We start from the raw sequence: 10,715 nt of genomic DNA, 5'->3' as shown, positions 1-10,715 counted from the left end.
GTGTTTTCCCCTTGACTGTGAGTCCTTTGAGGGAAGACACCATGTCTTATTTACCATTGTAACTTCAGTACCCACAATAGGGCTCACAAAGGAGCAGCTAAATAACTGTTGACTGAAGGCACAAATATACTTTGTCCTATGATGCAGCCATTACATTACTTACAGTATAAAATTATTTTGTATAATTCCATTTTGGAATTCTCTTCAGAGAATAAATTCCCTTAGAATTTCCTCTAAGGAATTAAAAATCTACCCTTTCAGGCTAAATCTGATTTCTGGAGGTAGAGTAATTTGAAACTAGATTTGAGTGAACAAAGTAGTTGCTTCTGCTGGCCACCATCATTTTTAGTTTTGAATGAGGTATATAGCAAAGTAGATTTGTGTGTTTGTTGGATATATGATGGACTCTGCAGACAGTCTCAAAAGAGGCATTCCAAAAATGTTTTGATCAGTGGTTGCATCATTGGAATTATAAAATAATCTCCCAGAGATTCGATTCATTCGATCGTGTTGACTTTAATGTCACAGTAGACTTACACTTGATTACTCCTGTTCTGATGTCTTCTCTGCTTAAGTCTTTGAGCATACCTTCTAGGCTTATTTCCTGTTCTTCCTTCTAAAAGTTTCAGTGATTCTCATTAGCTACAGAACACATTCCAAATGCTTTAACTTGGGATTTAATGTCACCCATTATTGGGCCTCAGCCTACAAGTTTACACCTACTTTTCCCCCTCCATTCAAGAGCTGTTTTCCTCTAGCAGTGAGGAAAGTTCATCCCATCCATATCTTTATATATATTAGCCCCCTTCACCTTAAAGCCCCACTTTAAATGCTATCTAGCTTGAATTCTCTTCTTTTGCTCCCCTCTTATATCTGTAAGTTTTATAGCCTTTGTAATTCCTACCTTGTTTTATGGCTTTGATATATAAGTCTTATATGCCCTATTTGACTCTACTATTTGAGCCCAGAGAACAGATCTCCTTGGGCCTTGACTCCTTCATGTCTCTCAGTACAGTGCTGTGCATATAGCAGAGGCTTAATAAATATTTATAGGGGTTATGAGCACATGGGAGCACATATATAAAATGACGGTATCAAAGGGTTTGGGCATTTATGACTATGGACTCTATTATATTGCCTCATATTTAAGAGTGTTTGGAATTTGGAAATTTTTATTCATATAAAAATCTAATAGTTGTGCATGTGATTCAGCAATTCAGCATTACAGAGTAAATTATTGTAGAACCGTGAGTAATTGGGATACTCAGGAAATAGGGTGTTCTGAATAATTTAATTTTCTGGTTAACTTGGAGTTAGGCAAAAAATCTTTTTTGTTTCATTTCTTGTTGAAAAATTCTTTCTAAATATGCTAATTTTTGATCTTAGGCAAAGAGCATCATTAAATTTTTCTTTGATAAATGAATATACTTGAATGCCTTTGGGTAATTTTTGCATACCTTAGTTCTCATTTTACATTACCGTATATGTAAAAAAAAAAAAGGTTTTTGAGTTTGGATTGTGTTTCTAAGGTTCTTTTCACTACCTACCTAGCTTTGGATATTATTTTTGGCTGGGAACAAATACCTGATATATATTGTTATAATCTTAATCATAGAAAGAGCCAGAATATGTGTTCTATTTGTCTTAAGGAATTCATTCTTCACTTTCAGTTTCCACAGTCTTTTGCTATATAATTATTGGCAAAATTTTAGTTCCATCAGATATGTTATAGTTATAACTATATTAGCATATAAATATTTGTATAACATAATACATTTATCATTTATAATAATTTCTTGTTGTTTAACCATTGATTCGATTTTTTCCCTCATAATGTTTTCTTGTTTAAAAATTTTCCTGAGTTATATGTATTTTCAAATTTGTAACGTTAACCACTTTATGTTGACATAATTCTTTTGCCTTTGTTACTTTTTCAGAAGTTTCCGCAAATCACAATAATTTTTAGACAATACTAAGATAGTAATCATGAACACCAAAGATTTTGTGGTTCTTCCATGGGGAAAAGCTGGAAGTTCTGTAAAGCTAAAATATAAGTAAGTGCATATGTGTTTATTACTTAAATAGAATAGTTGCTAAAGTTTCTGTATTTTATAATTTAAAGTATTCTTTTCATATGAGGCTGTTTAGAGTTGAAATAAAATTTTGTGAATTCTCATCTCCATTTTCTTCACATTGCTCTATTTTAAGAGAGTAGGTTTGAAATACTATAAATCTATAATGGTTTAAAAATGAGGACTAAAAATACTTATGACACAAGAATCTATGCGACTTGGGTTCATCAACTATTGAAGCAATACAACAGAAAGTTACATATATTTTTGTAACAATTATACAAAATTAGAAAAGAATCACCCTGAAGAAACTGAAAGAAATTGAAATTTAGGGAGACTGTAAAAGTGAGAGACGAGACCTTTAAACAGGGAATAGAAATCACTAACTACCCTTGCACTTTGCATCTTTAAAGGACTTTATGTTGAATTCACCTTTCCCAGGACAGGTATCTTCTGTCCTAGATTGCCTTGGAGATGCATTCGGCCTGAGTCAAGCAATTCTGGGTATCCTGGAAATTTCAGGACATGGTAGGGGTACCAGAAGTTTCAATATACCATTTCCCTTTTAGATCATCTAGAGTCACTGGGAATTCCCAAGGCCTTCCTCTCAAATATGATTCAGGGCCAGCCATCATGGGTTGGGGGCAGACTGTCAATGTTTAATTTTAGTTTCTGAGTTCCCTGATCCAGATAAATAGTCCTGTGGGTACTCACAGAGCTTTCCTAATTCTCCCTTTACTTTTGGGATACTGTGTGGAAAAGCATTTTGTCAACTGGAAAAAGTTATATGGCATTATCATTATTAGGTTTACTAGTTTTTGGTAGGGAGGGGAGCTATCCAATTGCTAGTATTACTAATTTTACTTTTTTAATGCAAAAAGAGAAGGGACAATGCATTTTGGTGATATGTTTTAAGTCTGTGTGTATATATCTATGAACATTCATCCAACAAACATTTGTTAAGTACACATAGTCTATACACTGTGCTAAGGAACAATGGGTACAAAAGAAGAAAGTCACAATCTTTGCCCTCAGGTAGCTTGTGGAGGATATGAATAAGTAAAATTACATTTACAAAGTAGTGTGAAACATGGTGTGATATTAAAAGCACAGGTAGCTATGAGAACATGGCCCAAACTGCTAGACCAGGGGTGAGGAGGTCTCCAAGCTTTGCCTGAAAGATGCAGTTAGTTGGGTAGTTACTGGGTGAAACTTGTTCAAAGGCACACAGACACATAGTCTGGGGACTTTCAGACATATCCAGTTCACTAAGATTTATAGAACAAAATTGGTGAGAATGGCAAGTCATGTAACTAATAAATTAACTTGTATGCCACACTAAGGAGTTTGGGATTTATCTTGGAGATGAGGGGGAATCACTGTTCCCTGGCCTGCATGTCTCTCTGGTCCACCCATGAACCACAACCCATAGAAACTAGGGCAGGAACACCCATTCTATGGTAATTGCTCTGGAGTTTCTTTTCTTGCCCTTTCCTTCTTCCAAGTCTTTCTTATTTGACATTGTCTCAGCAATTGTCTTAATGTTGTCTTACATTTTGGTGTTCTCCAATTCCTCTCTACTCTTTTCCAGCCTCCACACCATTTCTGTGGGCTGTTTCTGCCTCTTGGATTTGTTGTATTGACACAGTCCCTGTGGGATCAACTTTAGTTGCCCTTCTGGCTCTGTGTCTAAGGATGTCTCCAGGAAGAATCTTTTGTCTTGCTCCAGACCCATGGAATTGCACCGTCAACTTGACCACTTGGTCAGTAGGCCAGTTGCTTTTCTTCAGTCGCACCCCCTTCCTCTACCGTAGTGGGGACTTTCAAAACATCAAAAGTTTTATAAGCAAAGAAGTGACACAATCACATGTGTACTTTTGAACTCTTCCTCTGGAGACCATGTGGAAAGTGTTGTGGGCCACCGAGACTTTGGGCCACTAATCCTGAACTGTGTCCCCAGCCCACCCCAGAGTGAATTAGTTCAGGAAATGGCATCACTGGCCTCCTGGTTGCTCTTGGGATTATCTCAGGTTCCTTCCTTGTCCCTTCCTTGGTCAGTCACCTACTTCTGGTCAGTCTCCAAGTCCAGTTAATTCTATTTTCTTATATTTCGCAAATGTTCCCATTTTTCTCTCCACTGTCTCTGTCCAGTCAGACCAGCAGAGTCTCTCTGTTATTAGGATTACTGAGATAGTCTCCTAACTGGCTGCCTTGTTCTCAGCCTTACACCCTCTGATTAATATTCCATTATACAGCCAGAGTGATCTTTCTAAAGTGCAAGTATTATCAAGTCTCAATTCTCTTAAAACCTTTTAAAAATTCTTATTGCTCATAGAATACAAATCCCAATTCCTCATCATGGCCTACACAGCTCTTCATAATCTGGCCACTGTCCACCTCAGCAGTTCCATTTCTTGCCACTCTCCCCGTCCTGCACTTAATGCCTGGGCACATGGAACTTCTAGTTCCTGGACCCACACATCACTCTTTTCTACTTGTACCCACACTTTTCTTCCTGGAACACTGCTCTCACCACTTCCCTTTGACCGGCTAAGTCCTTTCATCCCTTGGGACTCAGCTTAGTCTTCACTTCCACCAGGTACTGTTCCTACGGCCCCAGGGGCTGGGTATGTGCCCTTTCTGTGTGCTCAGGTATCTCCCTGTACTTCTCCAATGAAAACACCATTATACTATACTTCAGTTACCTTCACACTTGTCTACGTTCCTGTCTATAATGGAAGCTCCATTGGGTCTCACATCCTATCACTTATGACAGTGCTTGTTTGTAGTAGGGGCTGAATTACTCCTTGGGGAACAGATATAATGAAAATAATGCCTCTCTCTCTCAATATCTTCACCAGCTTCTCTGAAGGCTCTAGACAGTTCTCGCCTCCTGTCACTTTCCATATATCTTCCTGGACTGTCCACCTGGGGACATATCTTTGGCCCGCTTGCTCTTTGGTGGATTGCTCACCACCTCTCAATTATTTCCCTCTCTTATCTTCATTATTCTTATTCTGGTTCCTTGCCATGGCACACATACCCAAGTAGCCCACACTACTTGATTATAATAAGACACTAATGAAATAACGAAGGAAGAGATTTAAACTTATGATAGAGAATGAAAGCTAGAGAACTAGGTTGGTTTACTTCTTGAAAGAGAGACTCAGTGACTAATGCTGACAAGGGACCAGAATTGTAGAATGAAGAAAATAGCTTGTGTCAAAAGCTTGATGAACTTCAGATATTATTACGAAAGCTCTTGTACAGGAATCTGTAAGGGGGCTCTGCTCTGTCCTCAGAAACTTTTCTTCTTGTTGCTTTCCTTCAGTGGAAACAATAGGTGATGCTTGGCTCAGTTCCCATTTATCCCTTTGATGGCTCCTGTTCCAAAACCCTTGATAGGTGTTTTCTTCCTAATAGGCTCCAAGCAGGCCCTTCTCTCTCTTTCTCTCTCTCTCTTTCTCTTTTTGTATTATACATAAATGGCATAAAGGTAGAAATTTATCGAAGTTTTCCAAGATGATTAATTTAGCAAAAATGTGTATTCTGCCCATACAGAATAGTTATTTTAAACACTATGATTCAAAGTATTAATACTTGAATCCTTTAAGGACAGTATGAAAATTAGAAAATAATTTTTATTTTATTTTCTATTTGTGTGTCATGGATATTTGTACATATATAAAGACATAGCTCATGTATAACATGAATTACGATTTGAGACCTCTAACAATGTAATAAAACAAAAGTCTAAGATTTGGAGCGATACCTTGCTTCAGGAGAATATTAATTGAAGGCAAATGCTAACTTTAGAAACCATATTTCAAAGACTACGAAGGACGTAGTTAAAATAGTTGTTCACATATTTATTATTCATAATTTTAATTAAGGGCAAACCATAATATAAACTTACTTTGCCTTTTTTTTCTTTTTGGGGGGTTTGTTTGTTTACCCCAAATGAACATTTTGCATTTAAATCTCATCCAGAAATGCTCAAGAACTGAGAATGGAGAAAGTGCAGTTAGAGTTGGAGAACCAAGAGATGGAAAAGAAGCTGCAAGAATTCCAAGCAACAAGGAGCAAAGAAAAGGAAGAAAGAGGGTGGGTGACATTTTTAGAGGATTTTAGAGGAATAAAATGAATTTTATTATAAACTGAAGTCCTTATGTCAAGAACTATTTTATATATTATTGTCATTCCAATGACTGTCTGTCCTGAATGAATCATTTCTGGCTTTTCCTGATGAACAAGCAATATTAAATTTCCCCTACTGTTTCTATTTGTGTCCCTTTCCTCTGAACCTTATTTGGTCTTACATGTTCTTATTTCTCTTCTTACATTCCTCTTCTGAACCAGTTATAGTCTGGAATGTTGAGGACAGCAATGCAGAACTTGCCCTTTGCTCCCATAAAATTGCCATGAATAGGAGACTGCCAGTTTATGTGTAGGGCATTTTTATTTATTAAAAGACTTTTGGGGGGCAGGGGTTAACACGCACACAGATAAGAATCATTCAGACCCTCACGTATGTTTGAAATATTTTTAGCAAATGTGTTTTAGCTGAAATTTTATTAATGAGACTTCTCTAATATTATGCTTGCATATCTGTACTAACTTTACTGAGCATTTTGCTTTGTTGTAAAAATAATACATAAATATAATTAAAATCAAGTATAACTGATAGTTATATAATGAAAATTATCTCTTCTTCACTTTAGGCTGACTCCCAGCCCATTGTGTAGTACCACTTTTAACAATTAAAATGTTTCTTCCCACAAATGTCTTGTCTTTGTTCAAGCCTATGTATATATGTGTTTGAATGTGTGTGTGTGTGTGTGTGTGTGTGTGTGTGTGTGTGTGTGTGTGTGTAGGTTTGTATCTGACATGTCTTTTACATTTTTCAAATGAGTTCATCTATAAAAGTCTGTGGATGGATTCACATTCTACTTTTCTACTTGATATATCTTAGTGCTCTTGCCATGTCAGTGCACAGTGATCTCATTCTTTTAGTGGCTGCATAGTATTTCTTTGTGTGGCTATAATAGCATTTATTTCTCATATCTTTATTAAGTTTTCAGTATTTTGTGATTATATATGCTGCCATGAATATGCTTCTACATATATTTTTGCTTACATCTATAACAGTGTCTATGGGATAAATTTCCACCCATGTAATTTTAGGTCAAAGTATATGGCAGTTTACATTTTGGTAGACATTGGAGAACTCCTTTCAAATAGGCTTCAAAAGTGTATAACTTTCTCCTACAGAGAATGAGTGGGCATATTTCATATGCTTTTGGTGTTACTAAATATTACCAGACTCTTTGTGTATTAAATTTGCTTTTGTTTAGTATTCAAAATGATGATTATCAAATATCTATAAAGTACCTTCTGAACCATTAAAGAAAATTCAAAGGTTTATTATAGTTTTAGTAGTGTTTATCTTTAGAGATTAACTCTGTGAAAAAGTATTCATGAGCTATACACACAACCTTTCTAATAACCAGAGTATCGGTTTAATCAAAGTCATCTCAATGTAGTACATCCCAGGTGACAAAGTTTATTCTGTATCTTGCTGCTCTTATCCTAATGATCCAATGGCCAGTTCTCTTTTTTTATTGTTTTTTTTGGTTTTTCGTTTTCTTTCTTTCTTTTCTTTTCTTTTTTTTTTTTTTTGCGGTATGCAGGCCTCTCACCGCTGTGGCCTCTCCTGTTGCGGAGCACAGGGTCCGGATGCGCAGGCTCAGTGGCCATGGCTCACGGGCCCAGCCGCTCCACGGCATGTGGGACCCTCCTGGACCGGGGCACGAACCCGCGTCCCCTGCATCGGCAGGCAGACCCCCAACCACTGCGCCACCAGGGAAGCCCTCTTTCTTATTTTTTTAAACCTTCACTAATTTGGATTTAGTTTGGGCTTCTCAGTGGATCATGAATATATCTGTGAATCAGAGTTCCTGAAATCAGCCCCCAAGAGTAAATTTTCATTAATTGAGGAACCTTTTCTAGATGTTTTCAAAAATGTTCTAAAGCTTGACTGGGTTTTCAGAATAGTTAAATGCTTTTCTAAGGTCACACAGATAGTAAATGTCACAGCCGGAATGAGAACCTGCTAGTCACTGGTCAGGAAGACGGAAAGTCCGGTTATCCAATCTTGGTTTTATGATTTATTATTTCTGTGGCTTTGGGCAAGTTTTTCTCTCATTATTATTTAAAATAGGAATTGGCCTCCCTGCTCTGTTGACTTCAAAAGATTTTGTGAGTATCAAATAAAAGTACTTTGAAAACTGTAAAACGAAACAGTTTGCCTTCTTTGCAAGCTCTGTTACCTTTTGCTGTTTGAGCTAATTTGAAGTCTTAATAGGAATTCATCACATAGTAGATCTGCTGAATTTTGGGGGGTCTTGTTTTGCTTCCTTTTTCTCTTTGCATTTGTGAACACTTAGCTTTTAAAACTGCATGACAATCTGTAACATTTCCTATAAATCAGTAAAGCTATCTTTAGTCATTGTAAATGTCTAAAAAATGAAATTCTTCATCTGTGTTTGGACATTTCACTTTTATTCATTTCTTCTCAAAAGTTCCAAATATAACAGAGCTATATTTTAAAATTACTGAGGATATTGTGGCATTCTTGATATTTCATTTTCATTTTGTGGTGGTCTGTTAAATGTTAACAACTGAATTTCCATTTTCTGAAACAGGGAAAATATATTTGTTTTCATTAAAAGGAGAAATATATTTAGTAATTACATTTTGTCTTCTGTTCATATATATTGAAGGTCAAGTGGATGTCACTGGAAATCTGCACAAGTGGGCAGATTGGGTAATCAATCATGCATGATGTCACAAAATAAAGGAAATGTTATTAAGGTAAGAAAATACCATTTGATTCTTAGGCAGTTTGCTGAGAAGATATAAATTATTTTTTCAGATCTTGCATTCCCTTCCATACTTAAGAACCTCCTATTCTTGTTTTAACAAGTTTGCATGTTATTGGATTTCAATTATATTTTATGGGCTAATATGCAACTTTCACTATTCAGATATGTTTTTGTTTTTCATCTGAAAGTTGATTTTTAAAAATTCATCTTCAGGTGAATTTTCTAAACTGAATTTTTCCATTCAGTTCAGTTCTGGTTTTTAGTATGTGAAATAGAACTATGTAGTTCTATATTAAGGTGAAAGCAAACTTATTTGATATAACAAAGGACAGACTTTTTTCTGCCTTTTTGTTATATCACAGTTATTTAATGTATTTATGTTCTGCTGGAATAATAATTATTCATAAACTGTTGATTCCATATGTGAAGTTACCCAAGGGAAAATGCTTTAAAATTCCCCAGCCATAGAATTGCTTTATCTTTACTGTGTATTGTAAAATATAACATTACATAATATTTAAGGTTAAAGGCAAATGAGTGTCCTTATGTAAAGAAAACTGTTTTGCTTCTGGATTCTTTAGTACAAAATCTGTGACTTTGTAAGTTTTAACTTCTATAGCTTTTTCTTTTTTATATACCTATCATTAAACTTTCATTGGGTCAGTTGGCATCTACAGACATCTTGGCACTTCTAACAGTTTTGGCTTAGAAAAGGCATTTTATTCTTTGGTGTCATTCTCTTACTGAGATATGTTTCTTTAATTTTTGCATTAAAAGTTTTATAATCCACTTTGCATTTTTCATTATCTTTCTGAGACAGTGTTCCATACTTTAGATGTTGTTGTAAATATATTAAAAGTGCTGACTCTGTGATTATTGATTTATTTATTCAATAGCATTTATTAATGCTATTTATTTATTTATTTATTTTTTTTGCGGTATGCGGGCCTCTCACTGTTGTGGCCTCTCCCGTTGAGGAGCAGCAGGCTCCGGACGCTCAAGCTCAGCGGCCATGGCTCACAGGCCCAGCTGCTCCGCGGCATGTGGGATCTTCCCGTACCGGGGCACGAACCCGTGTCCCCTGCATCGGCAGGCGGACTCTCAACCACTGCGCCACCAGGGAAGCCCTGCTATTTACTAATAGCATTTATTAATGCTTCTTTGTCTTATACTGAATTATCCTTGTTCTCAAGGATATCCTTACCTAATGTAAAAGATGATGCACATATGAAAATATTTATAGGAAAACTCACTATGTAATTTTTGCCATGTAGTGTATTTGTGCTTGGGAAGTAATAGTTTAGCTCTACAAATATTTGAGAGTGTACTAGATATATTTGTAAGGAAAAGTGATGAATAAGTCATAGTGCCCATTCCCATAAACCTCATAATTGATGATGAAAGCATGAGGGGTTGGGGAGTTACAGAAGGTGGGAGTAGAAATAAGATTGGGCAGGAGGGTAGGAGGCCTGAATACCAGACTCAGGAGTGTTGACTTTTTCACTGGGTGAATAGAATTCCCTGACAACTTTGAAGCAGGAGAGTAGCAAGTTTAAGGTAATGATGTATGATGGTTGATCTTGTTAATATCCAGTGCATTTGAAGTTTATATAAGTAGAGTTTAGAGCAAATGATATTCAAACTCTTTTGATCATGTACCACAGCAATAAAGAATATATTTTGAGGGCTTCCCTGGTGGCGCAGTGGTTGAGAGTCCGCCTGCCGATGCAGGGGACACGGGTTCGTGTCCTGGTCTGGG

At 36.4% G+C, this 10,715-nt stretch overlaps 1 protein-coding gene across 2 annotated transcripts in view; it reads left to right on the top strand.

Annotated features, from left to right (window-relative positions):
* The first annotated feature begins 1,986 nt into the window (after positions 1-1,986).
* The window catches only part of ZBBX (zinc finger B-box domain containing), a 105,428-nt gene continuing 96,699 nt past the window's right edge, over positions 1,987-10,715 (top strand). For both annotated transcript variants that reach the window (XM_060149219.1, XM_060149218.1), the window contains exons 1-3: positions 1,987-2,054; positions 6,063-6,176; positions 8,855-8,945. In XM_060149219.1, the coding sequence (XP_060005202.1) occupies positions 1,987-2,054; positions 6,063-6,176; positions 8,855-8,945 (273 nt within the window). The remainder of the gene's footprint in view (positions 2,055-6,062; positions 6,177-8,854; positions 8,946-10,715) is intronic.

Source organism: Lagenorhynchus albirostris, chromosome 5 (genome assembly GCF_949774975.1).
Source record: "Lagenorhynchus albirostris chromosome 5, mLagAlb1.1, whole genome shotgun sequence".
Lineage (NCBI taxonomy): Eukaryota > Metazoa > Chordata > Mammalia > Artiodactyla > Delphinidae > Lagenorhynchus > Lagenorhynchus albirostris.
The sequence above is the reverse complement of the archived record's forward strand: the minus strand, read 5'-3'. Positions and strand labels throughout refer to the sequence as shown.